Genomic DNA, 20,741 nt, shown 5'->3' with positions numbered 1-20,741 from the left:
AGCCTCCTATATAAAGCCATTACAAATGATCCAGACATGAGGTTATCAATGTATTGACTGCCATGACCAAGGTATTCCTGTCTGGCTACAACATTCTGAACCAGCTGGAATTTCCAAACACCCTTCAAGGCAGCTCTCTAGGTAGGCCAGCTAGCAGCCAAGGCATCAAAAAGGACTCAATTGGATTTTTATTTTTAATTTATTCATCAAAAACAAAGAGGTGAGGGCTAAAATGAAATAGTGTTGAGTGCTGGAAAATGTGCAGAAAAAGTAATGAGTTCTCTTGAATAACAGGAATATGGGGCAGGATGGGGCAGGTTATGGTGGATATCAAGCACCAATTATGCCTTCAGCCACACCACTATTGATTTCACATTTAAACGTCAGATTGTCTTTAATGAGGCTGGGACAGAGGAGCCAGGATCAACACTGGAATGGAAATTATCTGAAATAACGAGTTAAGAATATATTGGGGAAGATGAGTTTGCAGCAGGAAGAAGGAAACAAATACAGGCCTACAAGGAGAACAGGGGCGTTGAATAGCAACATTAGCAATGGAAACATAACAAGAGAATCAGACCAACAGTCCACCTAGTCTAGCCACAGTGGTCAGGCAGATGCCTCTGGAAGTCCATAAGATGGAAAGACAGCTGTCCTTTCCTAATTGATTTGATGGTTTTTAGAGCTGGAACCCCCAAGGTTCAGAGGCAGTCCATTTAGCTATCATATTAATCAGTTTTGAAAGACATTAATTGGTCTTTTTTATTATTCAAAGCCAGTGACCATCATTTGTTCTTGCGATAATGAATTCCATAAGGAAATTGTGCATTGCATGAAGTGGTACTTTATTTGGTCTTTCCTGAAACTAATCCCAGTCAACCCTAATCCTTCCTAAAGATTATCTGATTGATTGATTTGTATTTCCCTAGCTCTTGGTTCTTCACCCCCCCCATCTCATTGACTTTTGTTAGGCTCTCTTAGAACAGCTTCCACCTCTTTCTTCAAAACCCACCTTAAAACTCACTTCGCAATCACCATTTCCTGGAGAAGAACCAATGCCTCACCTTGAGCACACTCTCAGCTGCCCTTACCTAGCCCTCCCCATCCTATTATTTCTACTCCTGCCATTTGCATGCTCTATGGCTGGTACTCCCTAAAGTACCGTATTTTTCCCTCTATTACACGCAGATTTTTTCTCCTAAAAAGTAAGGGAAAATGTCTGTGCGTGTTATTGAGCGAATGTGTGGTCCCTGGAGCTGACAAGCGCGAGTGAAGGCATAAATCAGGCAAATATCAAATCGTCCGGAGAAGGGAGGAAAGGAGGAAGTTGCTGCTTTCCTGCATTCTGCCTCAGGGTCTTACTGCCCACCCGCTTCTGTTTCCTTACTGTGTTTGCTCAAACGGAACAAAGAGCAGAGAAAACCCCTCCCCTCCAGGCAATTCCTTTCCGTGCGTCTGGGACTCGAAGGCAACATGCAGGTTGGGGGGGGGGAGAGAGAGAGCTGGCTGGCTTGTGGGGGGGGGGGGACTTTTGCCTTCCTTTCCTCCCTCCGGTGAAACCCCTCTCCTGCATTCTTAGCCAGCTGCTTCTCTGCACACCCCTCTCCTTGTCGCTTCTATGTTTTTCCTTCCCTCCCTACTTAAAACGTGGTTCCAATCACGGATCCACATGGATCCTCAGGATCTTTGCATTGGGTCACCCCAAATTCACCATCAGATCACATAGCATGTCCATGGCTACAGCCTGCACCAAAAAAATCACGCACCCACTGTTGCCTGGGGCTGCAATGGTACAAAAACGTGGTTACAAAGCATGGATCCACATGGATCCTCAGGATCTTTGCATTGGGTCACCCCAAATTCACCATCAGATCACATAGCATGTCCATGGCTACAGCCTGCACCAAAAAAATCACGCACCCACTGTTGCCTGGGGCTGCAATGGTACAAAAACGTGGTTACAAAGCATGGATCTACATGGATCCTCAGGATCTTTGCATTGGGTCACCCCAAATTCACCATCAGATCACATAGCATGTCCATGGCTACAGCCTGCACCAAAAAAATCACGCACCCACTGTTGCCTGGGGCTGCAATGGTGCAAAAACGTGGTTACAAAGCACAGATCCACATGGATCCTCAGGATCTTTGCATTGGGTCACCCCAAATTCACCATCAGATCACATAGCATGTCCATGGCTACAGCCTGCACCAAAAAAATCACGCACCCACTGTTGCCTGGGGCTGCAATGGTGCAAAAACGTGGTTACAAAGCACAGATCCACATGGATCCTCAGGATCTTTGCATTGGGCTACCCCAAACTCACCGTCAAATCACATGTCTGTGGCCGCAGCATGAAGCACAAAAATGATACATCCACTGTTTCATTCAGAATTTTTTTTTCTTGTTTTCCTCCTCTAAAAACTATGTGCGTGTTATGGTCAGGTGCGTGTTATCGAGCGAAAAATACGGTAGGTGGCCATGCAGGCTAGGGCTGATGGGAGTACTGGTCCAAAACAGCTGGAAGGCCACAAAGGTTGGTGAAGGGTACTCTAAGTCATTTGGGTATGAAGGGACAAACCCATCACGATTTCCATGCACTGCTCTTTGTGAGCACCTGGGTGGTGGCCCTTAGTAGGAAACAGAACACTAGAGTATTAGATGGATGTTGGTCTGATTGAGCAACACATTTATTATGGACTTAATCAAGTAGGATTCACAACTGGCCTTGTTTTTAAAGAAATCTGCTACCACTCAGTGGATTTGTAACTGGCTGACTGACCGAACCCAAAGGGTGCTCATCAATGGTTCCTCTTCATCCTGGAGAAGAGTGACTAGTGGGGTGCCACAGGGTTCTGTCTTGGGCCCGGTCTTATTCAACATCTTTATCAACAACTTGGATGATGGACTCAAGGGCATCCTGATCAAATTTGCAGATGACACCAAACTGGGAGGGGTGGCTAACACCCCAGAGGACAGGATCACACTTCAAAACGACCTTGACAGATTAGAGAACTGGGCCAAAACAAACAAGATGAATTTTAACAGGGAGAAATGTAAAGTATTGCACTTGGGCAAAAAAAATGAGAGGCACAAATACAAGATGGGTGACACCTGGCTTGAGAGCAGTACATGTGAAAAGGATCTAGGAGTCTTGACCACAAACTTGACATGAGCCAACAGTGTGACGCGGCAGCTAAAAAAGCCAATGCAATTCTGGGCTGCATCAATAGGAGTATAGCAACTAGATCAAGGGAAGTAATAGTGCCACTGTATTCTGCTCTGGTCAGATCTCACCTGGAGTACTGTGTCCAGTTCTGGGCACCACAGTTCAAGAAGGACACTGAGAAACTGGAACGTGTCCAGAGGAGGGCAACCAAAATGGTCAAAGGCCTGGAAACGATGCCTTATGAGGAACGGCTAAGAGAGCTGGGCATGTTTAGCCTGGAGAAGAGGAGGTTAAGGGGTGATATGATAGCCATGTTCAAATATATAAAAGGATGTCACATAGAGGAGGGAGAAAGGTTGTTTTCTGCTGCTCCAGAGAAGCGGACACGGAGCAATGGATCCAAACTACAAGAAAGAAGATTCCACCTAAACATTAGGAAGAACTTCCTGACAGTAAGAGCTGTTCGACAGTGGAATTTGCTGCCAAGGAGTGTGGTGGAGTCTCCTTCTTTGGAGGTCTTTAAGCAGAGGCTTGACAACCATATGTCAGGAGTGCTCTGATGGTGTTTCCTGCTTGGCAGGGGGTTGGACTCGATGGCCCTTGTGGTCTCTTCCAACTCTATGATTCTATGATTCTATGATTCTATTCTATGAAATCTAACTAATAATTATAATTTATTATTATACAACTACAGCTGCAACTACTACTACAAAAATCCACAAATAGTGCAAACTTACCAAAGGAGACATCCCCAAAATCGAGGGACGGGACATTGAAATGAAATGTCGGTCCAATGACGCAGCCCCTGAAAGGGAAAACAGAGACTCCTTTGTAACAGGACTCAGAGAAAAGTCACCTTTAGTTGAAATAGTTAGCAGAACTTTTAGGGCCAAAGGCTCCCACCCTGCCTTTGCAACACACACAAGTGTGGTTGTCAGGGGACCAAGGGAGAGAGTTATGCTTCAATTGTTATGGAATACAGAATCTAACGTCAGATGCATTTGGATATACATGCACATGTGCACATATGTGAGCACACACTCATCTGTGTCCCAGACTACAGCTCAAGACAGCAGTAGAGAACTGGGACCTCCACTATCTGCATAACCTCCTTCTTGAGTTATGAATGTGATGGACCTAGGAAGTGGGTTGTCAGTATAGCTTTGTGTGTCTGTATCTCTACAAAAATCTTTTCTTTTTAAACATCAGTTTTACCTTGAAACTTCCCTAAGGATATGCTTGAAACTCATTGCCATAGTTTCTCCAGCTTACCTAATCACTAAGATCACAGGCTGGGGAGATCCATTCACACTGAATTTGAACTCTTCAAAGAATTGTCCCAGGATGGTACAGCTGAAGGTGACCTGAATGGCCTGGTGGCCTCCTGGCTCAATTATTCCTTCACTGGGCTGAAATGTGAAACAGGCACCAAGGGCCGTGGATGGCCATATCAGGCTGAAGAGGGCATCAATAGCTCCTTTGTTAGAAAGGATGGCCTGCAGCAAGGGAGAGGAGAAGATGAAAACAATCTTAATTCTCAAAGAAGCAACTCATTTACATTTCTGTTAAAACTGGTGCTGCTGTCTCCAACTTCCATTCTATTGTTACCCGTCATCACAGATGTCTAGATTACATAATCCTTGGCTAGGAATGTGGGAGGTTGGCTTCTATGAAACAAAGGTAGATAAGAGTGTTGGACTTTAGACAGGGAGACCTGAGTTCAAAACCTCACTCAGCTATGACTCTGACTGGATGGCCTTGGATACCCTGTTTCTCTTAGCCTAAGTGACCTCAAAGGATAAAACAATGTGAATGCCCTAAGCTCATGGAAGGAAGGCAGAGCACAGCTCTGATGAATAACTGGACTCACCTCATAACTGTGGGCTGAGCCAACAAAAATTTTCCCAACATCCAGCTGGTCAAAGTTGAAAAGCAGCTTGGGGGCCATGGCCTCTCCTTTGATGCGCAGAGGGAGCCGGGTCTCTCGCCCTGAGAAGATGAGACTCTACCTTTAGGATATGAACTCAAAAGATACTGAGTGGAAGGAAGCACTAAAGCAAAAAAAGTGAAACTGGACTGACAGAAATAGTTGAAATAACAGCTAGGGTCTTGTCTGACCATCAGGACTGTTTTGCACAAGTTGTAATTTCAAAGTTACATCAATTTCTGAAAAAGCATGAAAATGTAATGTTGGGATATTCTAATCAATGCATCAAACGCAAGAGAAATGGTGCAGAGAGGGCTAAAATTCAGAACCAGGTCCATACTTTGAACACCCGAGTAGACAGATATATAGCCAGGAAGCCAACTCAAGCAAGGCAAGTTCTGACTTACTTGGAGTCCTGGATCCATCATGTTGCCTGGACCTTCAGTGTTACTACATGTTACTACTTTGGCTTGAGCCCAACATACTAGGATGAAAAGCTCTGCTCAAAAGGCAAAGCTCCTGGTTAATAATAACTGAGTCTTTCTGGTGGGCTTTCCAGGGAAGTATCACTCCCTCTGGGCTTTAGATGAGAGTATATATACTTTATACAAGAAGAAAAAACCCACTGTGTAAGTGGATGCTTTAATTTGTAGTCTGTGTGGCACATCCATTTGTTGAATCCTCTGCTTTAGCCCTTAAAACGTTCCTGTTCTCTCTCTCTCTCTCTGTCATCACTGCATGGGGTTTGCTTGGCAACAACCACACATGGTAATTAGCACAAATGTGTACTAACACACTGCATTTGTGTCTGGCAGCTAAAACGGCTGTCCCTGTTTTGCTTCCAGCCAAGGGAGTTGTTTTAACTCTTTCCTCCTTATAATTCCATATCGTGGGACTGTCACAGCTTTACAGGGTTAGGCCTGCAAATGATCCATGGGAAGGGACAGCAGTGATGGCATAGTTATGTCAGGGAGAAGCCAAAGTCCAGAGCAGCAAATAAAAATAAGAGCAGCCAGGGCAAGAACACAGGCATGGTCATATGGGGTGGTCAAGTTCCGAAAGGCAGCAGTCTAGAAGTGTGAGGTGCAGCATGGGAATTTCTAGAGCAGTTACTCCCTCAGGAGGGACAGTTATATAAGCCTGGCAGTCAAGTTCCTATTGGCTCCCAAGATCACTTGGTCCAGCTAGGCAGATCAATAGTTCCTTCTGCCTGACAGCTATCCTGGCAGCACAGAAGGGCAGGTGCCAGGGCCCTGTGTTGCCACATCCCCTGCAAGACAGAAACAAAGTACAAGGCAAGGAACCCTTATTCCTTACATTAGGTCCCTTCATTTCTGCATATCCTTCTGTTCTGATTTTTTTGTTATCCTCTTTCTAGTGACTTCCTGCATTCCAACTCTCCCCCTATTCTGTATCTTTGTACATTTTCTCTCATCGCTTCTTATTTATATTACTAGTATATTATATATTACTAGCCCACATTAATTCATTCAATTGTATCTTTTTCTTTTTAAATAATAGGACGTTGAAGTTCCTTTATTTCAGCTGGCCTGTTTCTAATTACAGTTGGCTTTCATGCACTCAAGTTCTTAGTTTTGTTTCTAATATTTTGTTGTCAAAATAAGGTTGTCAACCTCTATTTTGATGCATGTTCTTATAGCACCTAAAGTTAGCTTAAGCACTTCATAAATTATTTTTACTACTGTTGTTATTAAAGCTGAAGAAAATTGTGTACTTTTCTGCTGTACTTGTATTTGAAGTGCTATCCATCCTTCCAGATGTTTTTACCACTGAATCTAAGCAAGCTAGCTCTGATCAGTAGCTGGATAGGACACTGCCTGAAAACCAGTCTGCTCCCACTCCCATGTATGTCACCTTGGGTTCCAGGATGCAAGAAAGGCAGAATATAAACCATACGAAAAAGAAAAGGACCCAGTTAAGGCTGGTCCATTAACTGTCCCACCAACCTTGGTCTGCCATCAGCCAGTCCCCACCTGTCTGCTTTCGTACATCTGTTCCAGGGGCTGCTGGCACTGGCTGTCAGCTTTTTCCTCCTCAATCTTTGTGTTGTCATTAAGTAGAGAGGAGGATGGGGGCAAAACTAGAATTAGTTGGCTCTGCCTGTCTTTGGCTCTAGCTCCACTTCCTACTGGCCTCTCTGCCTTCCACCAGCCACCACTCATTAGACCTTCCCAGCCCTATACTGGGGATCAGCAGTCAAGTTCTTCAAAGAATAGCTAACAAGTTGTCAACAAATATAAATTTCTTTTCCCCTCTCCATGGAATCCTGGTGGATCAATGTGGCTTATTGTGAGTGGCTGATCATAATACCATTTCTACGTGCTCTTGCAAAGCCTACAAGGATATTGTTGTTTTCTTGAAAGATTACAAAGTACCACAGAAGTGGACTTAAGTCTTTTCCCTATCTGCTGTTTCTCTACTCCAAATATATCCTCCTCCCAGCAATATTTTCCCCTCCAATTGCATTTGATACTCAAGTTCAGTGTTCCAAATGTTTGTGGTGGGAACATTTGAAACAACGTGGAGAGAAATTAAGTTTGGGTGAGATGATATGGAGTAAAAAAGTGGCTGTGGAGAAAGGGTTACACACTCCTTCCCTCCCCCAACCACTCTTCCATTCAAGATTTACACACACACAGAGAGGGGAATGTGTCAGCAGCTGCTATTTTTGCAAAGACTGCTGTGCTGGAGACAAGCACCTCCTGCTGTTGCTGCTTGGGTTGGGGAAGTGGCAGAAGCAATGCTACCCTGGTCTCAGCCTCTAGCCAGGTTGGGGGTGGCCAAACATGGAAGGAGAGAAAGAGAGGAATGGAGGAAAGATTCACATGGCCCTTCTGCCCCACACTCACTAGCAGCACGATTTCCATGCCCCCTTGGGCCTGCAACCTTGGTAGAGGCCAACCTCACCAATAGCTAGGTATGCTTCTGTCCAGAGCCTGCAACAACACACTGCATCTCTGCAAAGGGCAAACAAACATGTTCAGGGCTTCCTCTTGTCAAGCAGAGCAGACTAAAACATGTGCTTCAGACTGTGCTAGGCACCTCCCAATCAAGGTGGTAGGCATCTGATGTAACTGGAAGGCCTACTGATCTCAGACTCACCTGAGTGAGTGATCAGACTTCAGGAATTCTGAAAGCACCTACTGTATCCCATAATGACAGTGTGAGGTGGGAATATCATACCTGAGATATCACAGTATACAGTTCGGTGATAAACCCCAGCTTCTTGTGGCCTGAAGATCACGCTGATTTCGGTTGTGGAATTGGGCCAAACTTCTCCCTCCTAAAGATGGAAGGGAAGTGATATGTAAGGTCTTTCAAAAACACTTTAAGCATCGCACTTCCAGCTCTGCCTTCTCAACATGAAGCAGGTCTAAATAATCCTTTCATCCTGGGGAGCAGGAAGTGCAGCATTTGCTGGACTGTCTTCTATGGCCAAAGATTCCAACAAGACCCAGCAAGGCAATTTCCCAACCCAAAATTAGGGGCACCTGGGGCCTCTAAAACGTCCCCTTCCCCTTGCTAAGCTCTCCCATACCATCTTTACTCAGTTTCACACATTCAAGTCTCATCCTCCCTACTTCTGTCTGTGCATGGAGCTCCACTAGCTTAATAGGACCTCCATCTTTAAAAACAGTGTCCCTCCAAGTGGCAGGTGCCAGCAGCAAACATGTGTTTGTGGCTATTTGCTTTATGCTCTGCTTGTAAGCTTTCCAGAGGCATTTGACAGGCCTCCATTGGAAACAGAATTCTGGAGTAAGTGACACAAAGGCAGAAGCCCCTAATGCTAAAGGACCCAATGGAGCACCTCACTTTTTCCTCCAAGACATTTGAAGCACCCCTAAGAGCCCAACCCTTCCTTCAAGGAAGAAGATACCACCTTCTTACCCAAGTAGGTTCTTTAATTGCTCTGTTGACTAACCAACCAGTGCTCAATGGAGCAGCACTATCCTTTCCCAAGACTTGGGCATTATGGTCTTGACAGTGACCTTTTGAGCCACTGAAACAACACACCTGACTCATGCTCAGTGTGTCATCCAGCAACTCTCTCTGCTAAACCTTTTGCAGTAATCTTTGGCTGCCTTCCTTCCATTTTATACTTGTATTTTATACTTCCATTTTATACTTTATACCTTTCTTTTTTTTAACTGTATGTATGTAACACTTTACATTGAAAATTAGGAAGCTGTCATACACATAGTCAGCCCTCTGGTCCATCTAGCTCAGTATTGTCTACTATTATAATAATTAAATTAAATTAAATTAAATTAAATTTGTATACTCCCCTACATCTGTAGATCCCAGGGCAGTTCACAACATAAAATTACAATATAAAACACACACAATACATAATGAAAATAAGAACAAAAACAGAACAAAAATCCCCCTCCCAGTCTACACTGACTGGCAGCAGCTCTACACGGTTTCAGTCAGGGGGCATATTGTATTGTTGACAAATCTGAAGATCATAGTTGCTACACCCACGTCAAATATTTGACTAAGGCACCAGAACAGGAACACTGAACTCTGTGTATCACAGGATATGGCTTTCCAATCTAATGTTGGTCTGATTATTACTTTACCTTGCTTTCTTTCAAACCTCATACAATAAAGTCACACAGGCCTCTGACAGAAGCCTAGCAGAGGTCAAGGTATATTGGTTGGATCAAGTGCTTAGAACTTTATCCACAAAATCCATTAAGTTATCAGAAAAGACCTGGTATGGCTTGTTTTTTATAAAAACATATTGATTATCAGAACTAATGCTATTTTCCTCTTACTGCTTACAACCAAACACATGAGCTAGTTTGTCCACACATGGGCTGGGAAGCAGAGGTGTATAGCTATGTGTGCTGGATGGTCAGTGCACACAAATGAGTGGGCATTTCATTTCAGGGGTCTTGTAGCTCTTATCAAGAGCCTGCAAAATAACAGCCCACATTGAAGGGTCAGTGAGCAGGACAGATTCAGATAGGTTGGCTGCATAGCCATCATTTCATGCCACAATCAGCAAGACCAAGGATGCCCTTATAGATGGAGCTAGCTTACCAGGCTCCTTCCTACCTGGCCTCTCAGAGTTTCGGATGCAGCCCAATAAGGTTGTAAGAATTGCATCACTGGAATTGCTGTTTGTTCCCAGCATCCTGTTCTCAAAATGCATTTTACTCTATGACTTCCCCAGAGAACCAGAAAGCCAGACACACCCAGGTAAAACTACCCTGTTAAGAATGGAGCCATCAGAAGCTCATTGCCTTAGTGTTGCCTCCTTGGCACACATTCCCAGACAGTCCTTCCCCTATTGGCTGGAGTCATCACCAGAATATCTAAGCTTGCAGGCCTACCTCAAAATATTATGGGCTTATTCATGACAAATGCAATACATCACCAGCTAATTAAAAGGAGCTCACTCTGGTAAATATGCATTTGCCAAGTGGCTTTCTAGGCTGTTGAGTTTAGCTGTGTTTCAGCTTTTATTTGCTGCTGCAACAATCTGATAAGAGGGTATAAAAAGTTAAATTTCCTGACAGAGCAGCATATTTAAAGGGGAGGGCAGTGATGTCCTGTCAAGGGCAGTGCAATAGCAGCACACACCTTACCTCCCTTTGCTTCTGGTTTCCATTTCCAAGGAGTCAGCTTGCACATGTTCACAATGTGACTTGCAGCTAATAGATGTTGCAAATGGAATCAAAGCTATTCAGCAGTTAGACAAGCAAAAGCCACCTGGGCTTCCCCCAGAGCTTTTTTGCTGACAGATCATGCTTCTTTGCAAAACCAAATCAAGCTAAATTTGAGATGTACTCTGAAAGTCAGAGTTGCATAACCATTTATTTCCCATGGGCTTGGAAAGATGCTCAGATCGTTTGGCTTTTTACTTTTCACAAACATATTCTTTTTTTTTAAGTTGGGTTCCTTTATTTTTCCATAACCCTTTAGTTTCAGAATCTGTCCTCAAGTTGCTTTGTTCAAGCAACAAGATTAGACCAGACCACAAAGAGCTTAGATCTGCAGCCCAGAAACAACTCTTTACTAACACCACTTACTGACTAGGTGGCTCTGACTCACCAGTGCCTGCAGACTAGTAAAAACAACAAATCATCTTGGATATAGCCTCGTTGGCTTTTGTCATTTACTGGTTCCCTGCTGGAGATCTTGCTCTTCACATACAGTTTGCACAGTGAGAGATCTTCAGTTCCAGATTTTCTGCCTTAAGTAGCAGGTTGGACTAGGTAACCTACAAGGACCTCAGTCCCACAGGAGTCAGTAATGACCACCAACCTAGGTGGCTTTAAAAGAGGATTCACCAAATTCATGGAAAGGGCTTCTGAATACCATTTGCTGGAAATCACAGGAAGGGAGAATGCGCTTGTGCTCCGCTCCTGCTTGTGAGTTTGCCACAGGCATCTGGTTGGCCACTGTGAGAACAGGATGCTGGACCAGATGGGCCACTGGCCTGATCCAGCAGGCTCTTCATGATCTTACGGCTCCCTTTCCAGGTCTAAGTTTCTATGACAACATCATCCAAGGTATATGGTTTTGGAAAAAACACAGATAACAATAATTACAGGCTTTCCTGCTTGCAAGCAAGGTTTTAATTGGTGCCAGCAGAAGAGAAAGCTGAATCTCCCAACATCCAGCTTCATTGAACGACCCCCAGTGAGGTCTAGTTTCAAGAGAGAGGGAGAAATTTATCTGTCTACTTTCTCCGCACTACAAATAATTTTATACAACTCTCATGTCACCCCCCTACTCAAGAGCACAGCAACAAAGTTTGTGAGAACGGTTGAAGGAGCTGCATGTGCTTAGCCTGGAGAAGAGCAGATTAACAGGAGGCATGATAGGGGTCTTCAAATATCTAAAGGGCTGTCAGTCATGCAGAAGATGGAAAAGGCTTGTTTCCTGTTGCTCCAGACTACAGGGAAGGGCAAGGAAGCAGGTGGCAAGAGTTGTTCAACTGTGGAACAGGCTCCCTTAGCTAGTGGGATGCTTTCTTCCTCTGGAGGTATCTAAGCAGAGACTGGATGTCCAATTGCCAGGGATGCTGTAGCTGCACCTCCCTCATCCCTTTCAGTGCTATGATTTAATGGGAGGGAATGTCCTAGTGCTGGGTCCGAGGATGGTGTACAGCTCCACTATTGATGGAGGTGCCCTCAGGATTTTAAGAAGTGTTAAATATGGCTTTTGCCCAGTGCTACCCCCATCCTATCAATGACTCTGCACTTTTTAAACCATGCTCTGCTGGCATATATTTAGTGGCAGAACAGCTGCAATGGCAGAGCATTCTGCTGGCATACCTGTGGTGTTCCATTGGCCTTGTCTGTCATGGTGGTAGTCATGGGTGCAATCAGGATTTTGGGGGGCAGGGTTTTTTGGTGGGTGCCGAACCTCAAATTTGTATTGATTTGTATTTAGGGGGGCAGATGTCTGCCACCCTGCCAGGGCTACACCGATGGTGGCAGTGCATCTTGCATTCTGCCAAATCCAAGAGCCCCTTAGCCAGCATAGCTCAAACACAGGATTGCTTGGTCAGCCTTCCATCTCCAGCGTGAGGAGAATAACAGGTACAGTGGTATCTTGGTTCTCAAACGTAATCCATTCCGGAAGTCCATTCGACTTCTGAAACGTTTGAAAACCAAGGTCCTGTTTCTGATTGGTGCTGGCGCCCCAGAAACAATAGCTGACAACCGCATTGGACGTTTGGCTTCCGAAAAATGTTCGAAAACTGGAACACTTACTTCTGGGTTTTTGGTGTTCGGGAGCCGAAATGTTCAAATACCAAGGCATTCGAGAACCAAGGTTCCACTGTATATGCAATTTGACACTGTTCTATTTTAATAGGAAGGAAAGAAGGAAGGAAGGAAGGAAGGAAGGAAGGAAGGAAGGAAGGAAGGAAGGAAGGAAGGAAATTTCTCTTACAAAGTTTGGATGAGGATTACTGAGAATACCCAAAAGCTTCTTTAGAACACAGCATACAAATAGCATAGGCACTCCTATGCTTGTCATAATTTCTAGGCACAGTTTCTTACCAGAGGCTCAACAGTAAAAACGTGATTGTTGAAGAGCATGGAGTCTTCCTGCACCCTGGCCTGGCGGTTCTGAAAGGTACGGCTGACAATGGAGAGATGCTCACGAAGATCAGGATGCATATTACACTCAGCCAAGAGCTGATCCAGCACACCCTCTTCCTCGGCCTGCAGTGTATGGCATATCCTGGAGCCGCAGGGGAAAAAAAGGAGGAAATGGATCATGTAATAGGCAACTTGGAGCCAAGAAGAGAGCAAGTGAGGATGGCTGGAACTCTCAGGCTACAACTGGCATTTGCTTGCAGGATAAACAGCAGGTTTTCAAGATTTGGGGGAATTTTGAGACCCATCCCTCCAGCTCTGACAGCCAACACATCAAGCAGCAGTCTTGGGATCCCACGCAACTTTTGAATTTAGCAAGGCCTTAGGGCAGGCTAGGGGAGTCTGCCCTAGCCTGCCCTAACCTCCCCTCCAGATGTTTTAGATTTCAACTCCCATCAGTCTAAGCCATCATGGCCAAGGGTTAGACATGATAGGAGCTGTAGTCCAAAACATCTGGAGGGCACCAGCTTGAGGAAAGTTGCTCTAGGCTATGCCCCTCTAAGACCTTCTCTCTTCCCTTAGCTGCTCTCTCATTCTGACTAGGCTGAGAGGGCAAGAGAATGAAACATGTGTGTGTGTGTGTGTGTGTGTGAGAGAGAGAGAGAGAGAGAGAGAGAGAGAGAGCGCACACACACAACAGCAACAACTCAGTGCAGGCATGTTTAGTACTCCACATTCTAAAAGGGTATGAGGTACCCATCTTGCAAGTTAAGAAATGCCAAACCAATGAAGGTGGCCTAGTAAAATCAGCCTCAGCTCAAATACGCAGTCCTCTTTCCCCCCTTCAGCAACCAAGACCATCTTACTCAAGTAAAGCCTGGTTTAGCATTCTAATAGGAAAGTGTGGGGGATGAGGCTGACTCCTCAACAATGGATAATTTTTTCATCTATGCAGCAGCCATGGCTAACTTCTTTCTAATATAGTTTTATTGATTTCCAATATATAACAATTACAAAAAAGAAAGAAAAGAATACAAAAACAAAATCCCAACTCACCCCTCTTTCCCCTCCAGGATAGATCAATCTAGTTAAGTTTGCCAAAGTCCAATCTGTGGTTTCAGTAGTTGCCATTCTTCAGGTTGATCAGTAAAGTATTTTATAAAAGCCATGGCTAACTTTAATTAGTTGAAAATATGGAGTAAGATGGTGCTTATTCTGAAAATTCTCACTGGCAAAGCAGTCAAGCAAAAAATAGAGTATGACCATGACAAACAGATGGCCTTATGCCATTTAGCATCGTGAGCAAAACATCCCTCTCATAACCACTCCTTGTCAGGAATTCTTCCTTCATTAGCCAGTTACACACCTCCAAAGTGTTATCACAGAAGCTGTGTAAATTTAATAGCCTCACTGCAATGCCTTTTAAAAAGTCCCTCTGAATTATTATCCTCCTTGGTGCTCCCAGAATGAAGAATGACTCCCTGATGTCTTCATGGGATGTCAAGAGCAGAAGGGGGCCTGCTGCACCCTTTGTCAGGTGGACCAGACTTTTGTCACACTTCAGGTCTGGCTGTTCTCCAGCCATTATTAATTCTCATGACAAGGTAAAAGTGTCCAGAAATGAAGAGTCTGCTCTGCATTCAGCCCTGAAATTCACCTTCCCATGAAGAGCTTAGGTCAGACCAGCATAATGTGGAATCCACCCACATTGAATATGGCCCACCAGATGTACCTTGGAGCCTGTCAAGGGTTCAACAACACCCCCCCCATTATTGCAGTCCCAAGCAAGCTACCAAAAAAACCCAGGAAGTTGTTGGACCTTCTGGTGGGCACTTGCCTTTGGCTTGGTGGGATGCAAGTTGTGCGTATATGGCCTAGAACCCTTACTAAAGATGCCCCAACAGCACCACAAAAGGTCCTAAGTGGTGGCCTAGACGTTTCAGTGCTTAACAGGTAGGGCCAGCCCAAGGCATTTCATTGCCTGAGGCAAAGGACAAGACACCAACTCTCTCCCCCAATTCCAAGTACAAGAGCCAACCAACTGGCAGCTGGATCTTATTTTAACACTAGTGATGGGACAGCATCCTCTTCTACTGCACCTGGGGGCAGGGTTTACAGGGATGCTGCATGACTCACACACCTCTGTCTGCTCCCTACCCCTCAGCAGCTGCCACCAGAGATGATTCTTTCACTCTGCCTAACAGTAGGGTCAGCCTGTTTACACTTCAAAATCCAGGCAACTAATCCTGCATGTGGATCCTGTGGTGAGGGACCTCTCCTTGCAGCCCCAAATCCCATTACTTGCTCAGATCTGGGTCCCCATAGGAACAAAAATCACCCCCTCACTTCTTCCCAATTGTGCAGTTTTGGAGGGGCTGTGTCAGCCACAGGGATCCAGAGGGGTGGAAGCAGGGAAAGGAAGGGACTGAACTCATCCTCATTTCAGCCCCACTGGCGGGCAAGCATCAGGCAAGCATCAGGCAACAGCACTGAGACTTAGCAGCAGGGGCTAGAGTCTGAGAAGGGTGTCAGAATCTGGGTGCAGCTGCCTCCCCTCGCTTTCAGCACCCTGCACCTATCCTTGAGGATCCCCCTTTTATTGAGGGAGAAGGGAAGGAACCCTGGAAGCTCCTGGCTTGTAACTCTGAGCCCCCTTGCCCCAAGTTGTTCCTCTTTCTCCTTGGGGCATATAGCTCATGCACTCACTGGCCTCAAGTCTCACTCTGACCAAGGAGGAAGGTTACAGCTAGTGTCGCCTGCAGCCTGGTCCTTTAGGGAAGCCACAGGTGCCTTCAAGTCCACAGCAAGTAGAAGGCAAGGACTAGCCCACCAACTCAGCCCTAGCCATCCTGCCACAGAACTCTTCCATTCTCATAGCAACACCTGCCACACACACCCCCCATTTCCCCACCTGTTCTGTGCCTCTCAGACAGCGCTAGACTCTGGTGGCAGCAGAGTCTGCTGCTAGAGATGAATGAGTCTGGCAGTTTCGGTTTGTTTCCATTTCTCATTTTCCCAATATTCAGGTCAAAACATTTCCACATCTACTAGCATTAGTTGTTGTTTTTAACTCATCATAAAATTTATCAGTACTTTAGTGCATGTATCTCCTAATGGCCACATTTTTGCAAGCAATTTTCCTTAATGAGATGCATTTTTAGATGTTGTTTTCACCAACACAGGGCTTTTAATGCATACTTTTCCTTAACATAAACATTTCCCACAAATTTTGGGTTGGAGAACAGGAACTGCAAAATGCAGAAAAGTGCAAAGCTGGAAGGGTCCAACAGATTGCCCATTTTTCACCTCTCCTGCTGCTAGAATTCCTTCCCTGTTACCCAGTTACTCCACACACACTCTGCTGCCACGGCCCAGTAGCTGAACTTTGCCCCCGTGCAGAAGCAGCATTAGCATCAAGGAATCTACTGTCCATGCTAAAGTTGGTGCAAGTTGGAAACCGAAGTCTGGGAGACTGGACATGTGAGGTAAAACAGCAGGCACATGCATGTTGTGCTGAGGGGATCATGCAAAGTTGTGCACTGATAGGTAGCCACAAGAAACCAGCTCATTGATTAGTGCCTGTTAAGTTCCAGCTTTGGTCCACACTGAGAGCACTGTTAGAGCCACAGGAACCAGCAGAATCAACAGAGCAATAGAGTTACACAAATGTGGCTGGTGTAGAAATGTTATAAGATGTTCTGGACTTTAATATTGTTGTGAGATTTTTGGTGCGGGGGGGAGAGGTTAGGCTGACTGTCTGAGACACTTCTAATTCCTGGATCCAGCAAGGATTCAAGTGTTGAACTAGCCAGTAAGAGCCATAATGGCCTAAGTATGGGTGGTTAAAATGGGTGGTGGGCCCTTCCTCAACTAGCAGTTAGTTAGAAGGACAAAAGCCACAGTGGTGGTATGTGTGAGAGAAAGCTAAAAGCTAGAGGCAGGCTGGGCAGCTGAGTGAAAGACCCATGCCTGATTTCTGCTGGAATCCAAGGTGTGGCTGTTGGAAGAAGACCTTCTTACAGGTTTAATGCTATAAGTCCCTCCATCGTAGGCTCAGGTTTTATATATGTATAAATAAACCATGTATCATAGAGATACCATAGTCTCGGCTGTCCCTTATTCTGAGGAAACCAAACCCAGTGTAAGTGCCTGGAACCCCTGCAATCTTGCACCACTCAGAGACTGAGAAGGCATGCAATAATATAATGGGCATTGACCAAGATCAGGGTGGCCCAAGATGTGGCTTGATGGCCACATGAGACCCTCAATACATCCTCTGTCAGCCCTCAACAACATTACATTACACACACACACAGACACACAGACACACACAGAGAGCCCTCATGCTGCCTTCCCAAAGTCAAGTAAGTGAGGTGCTGGGCTTTGGGAAGGAGGTATGAGGGCTCTGACAGGGACCTAGAGTCCTCCTGTCTCCTTCCCAAAGCCAAATTAGCATTTCCCCAGCTTTGGGAAGGAGAAAGGAGGACTCTAGGACCCTGCCAGAGCCTCACGTTTCCTTCTTAAAGCCCAGCACTTCACTTAGCCAGCTTTGGGAAGGCAGCATGAAGGCATCAAATTTTGGCCTCATTTGTCTCACCCCACCCCACTCCCTGTGCACCACAAGGCAGTGTATGGCCTGCAAGTTCCATGTCAAAGTACCCTTGCAGCCCACCTGGTTGGACTGCCCTGACCTAGATAAACACACATTTTGGTTTCACACAAGGAGGGTTCAGAAAATACTTACCATAAAGTACCCAAATGATGGACTGTTTTTCAAATTAGGTGACACCTTAAACTTCTTTAAAAACCATGCATACTTTCACTGTAACATGAAGATAAAACACTACAAGCTAACAGGGATTTCTTTTTAAATATATCGTTTATTTGGGAACAGTTGGCCACTTTATTTGTATTTATATGTTATATTAGACACATTGTATAATTATATGAAACTATGGTGTAATAAACTTTGAAAGTGAGTAAGGATTGTGAATATGTTTCACTATAATACTGGATTTAAAAAATTGGGGCGGGGAACCCAAAAAATCCAAAGCCCTCGAGTTTACCTTTGTTTTTTTTGCTCTTCCTCTTCTTGTGTTGCAAAGATCTTCCACTGGAAACGTGCAATGATATCACTCCGATTGTGAATAACCACAGACCTCTGGCTCACTAAAGTGATATATGTTTTCTCAACTATCAAGGAGTTCTTGTCCAGTCTCACATTGACATCTGTAGCTGCTCCATATAAGCCTACATGAATATCTTCGCCTAGGAGAGATAGCAAATGAGAAATGGAGAAGGACTTACAGAACTGAGGCCTGCGTTTTTTGAGAAGTGCTTTCTTTCAACAAGCTCCACAAAACACAGATGCTTGTGTGTGTCCAAAAAGGAATCTTCCCCTTTAGAAGATTTCCTAAGCCAGACATGGAATGGAACTGTCTAGGTCTCAGCCAGTGTTGCCATTGTCTCAGCAGTAATACTTGGAGCTTGTGAAAATAGTGGAAGAGCAGTGCAATCTCCACAGGTAATAGGCTTAGCATTTGTCTCTCATCCTTTCAAAAGGTGTGATGTTGACATGTGCAATAATAAAGCTTTCTGGCAAGCATTTACCATGCATTTACTTTGGCGTACCATCCCTATTACCTTTCTCCAATGGAGCCCTTTTATCAGCATGCTTATTTTTCAAAGCAGAGTTTATAATTTGTGTAAAATATGCAATAGCACTTAAACAAGCAACTGTTTTAGGGCAAATTCAATATTGGATTGTTGTTTTAGCATGCTGCCATTTCTAGTCTTTCCAGCTGGCAACCATTTTATCATCATGCTTTTCCACCCAACCTTCTAATTCACCCTAAAACAACTTTAAAGATATTTTCAAAGTTATGCATAATAGAGCTTAAATTTAAAAAGTGCTTTAGCACAAATTAAACATTGATTTAAAAATTGATTGTTCAAAGTGGTTTTTAAAAATTGTGAGTTTGAGTGCATTGTCCTTTTCCTGCACACATAGTTATATCACACCCACAAGTGTGGATGGGATATAACAGGTTGGATGCACACCAACAGTGCCATATTCCCTTCCCTACCACAACCCCTCCCCCCAAAAAAACCCTGTGTAAGTGCCTAGAACCCCTGCAATCTTGTTCTGGACCTACTGTGGTTCTCAACTATGTGCCTGTGTGTGCCTTCTCAGCATAACTGATGCAGACAATTGACTGAGCGTATAACAGTATTGATTTGTTGTTTTGTCAGCACAGAAGTCTGAAAAACCTGAATCAGGCACCTATTTATCTTTTTGGGTAACATGCTTCAGAAAGGGTAAGACATGCCATCATCAATCATGTTGGTATCCCGCTGTGCAGGCCAGGTAGTTTGCAGTCTGGATTGAAGGGGACTCAGTGGCACAAAGCCTTCTGTGAAGAGAAGCCAGGCTGTTAATGCACAGGTGCCATGCGCTGCACACAGGGGTTGGTTCTAGTGAAAAGGCAAAGGTATTTCTCTCTCTGAGTAAGTCAGGGTCATCTTAACATTGGAATCATGGCTGTGCAGTGATAGCAGAGTGGGATTTTCCACATTGTGATGGAACCTTTCAAATATAGGCTCCGGAGCATAAACAGCATCTTTGGCAGGACAACTGCAAACTGCTGGTACTATTGCTGCAGCAGATGCTTGGGTGAAGGTCTTCTCTTGAGCTGGAACCAAGGTCTGAGGGCCAAATCAGACGTAACCTTCAATTTAGGTACCTCTTGACATGACTGAAGGCACTCATTCACTTACAGCATTGTTCTAGCAATTCTGAAAACTTCATCCAACAGAAGAGATTTCTGCCATTTAGTGCCTGTGGAAGTATCACACCCATATGCTGCTTTGGCATACTTACAGCAGCTGGCAGGTAACAAAACAAAAAAAGGTTACTGAGCACTGTTGCTTCAGAAACTGTTGACCGGGAGGAATCAGCGAGTAAGCAAAGAAGGGTTAGGTGCAGCATGTTGTAGAAAAGTCTGCAAACAATGCTGTTAGGCAGCCGCAGTTCATTTCAGCAGGGCTCTTTGACAACTCTCATGCCAAACACCTGGAAGTGACTTCAGTTCAGACAGCAGAGCAGCCCCATGGAAGTAGCAAGGCATCTGTAGTAGAGGTTCCTAGATAACATTGGATTGATTCTATGTACCCTTTTATTCCACAACAAGAAAGCTAAAAGAAAATGATACATCCTTTTATTTTGCACTCACCTGTGTCATAATGCACTACAAGGTCCTCACAGTGGTTGCCACTCTTTTGAGGATGGAAATCAATGGTGAATTGTGTGGTTTCCTGGATTCCAAGGGTGCCAATGGAGGGCTCGATAGAGAATGGTCTGAAATGCAAAGGAGAAATCTGGAATCAATGGGACAAATTAATCTGAAGCCCATGGATTTCAACGGGAACTAATTGCAATTACCTTGGTCAGGATCAAGCTCATTTTTTTTTTACTAGGGCCACCTATTCAAGCCTGGTTAACATGGTTTAGTGATCTTGTAAAACTTTTCAACTGGGCTTTTGTACTCCCAGCCAGAGGGC

At 44.7% G+C, this 20,741-nt stretch overlaps 1 protein-coding gene across 1 annotated transcript in view; it reads right to left on the bottom strand.

The window, feature by feature from the left end:
* Nucleotides 1-20,741, bottom strand: part of HYDIN (HYDIN axonemal central pair apparatus protein) — a 138,761-nt gene that overhangs the window by 100,799 nt on the left and 17,221 nt on the right. The window contains exons 7-13 of the mRNA XM_053399391.1: nucleotides 20,414-20,538; nucleotides 18,248-18,449; nucleotides 13,143-13,326; nucleotides 8,302-8,401; nucleotides 5,041-5,159; nucleotides 4,443-4,666; nucleotides 3,908-3,975 (exon numbers count right to left, since the gene is read on the bottom strand). Of these exons, the coding sequence (XP_053255366.1) occupies nucleotides 3,908-3,975; nucleotides 4,443-4,666; nucleotides 5,041-5,159; nucleotides 8,302-8,401; nucleotides 13,143-13,326; nucleotides 18,248-18,449; nucleotides 20,414-20,538 (1,022 nt within the window). The remainder of the gene's footprint in view (nucleotides 1-3,907; nucleotides 3,976-4,442; nucleotides 4,667-5,040; nucleotides 5,160-8,301; nucleotides 8,402-13,142; nucleotides 13,327-18,247; nucleotides 18,450-20,413; nucleotides 20,539-20,741) is intronic.

The sequence above is a fragment of the Podarcis raffonei genome, chromosome 8 (assembly GCF_027172205.1).
Source record: "Podarcis raffonei isolate rPodRaf1 chromosome 8, rPodRaf1.pri, whole genome shotgun sequence".
NCBI classification, from domain to species: domain Eukaryota; kingdom Metazoa; phylum Chordata; class Lepidosauria; order Squamata; family Lacertidae; genus Podarcis; species Podarcis raffonei.
The sequence above is the reverse complement of the archived record's forward strand: the minus strand, read 5'-3'. Positions and strand labels throughout refer to the sequence as shown.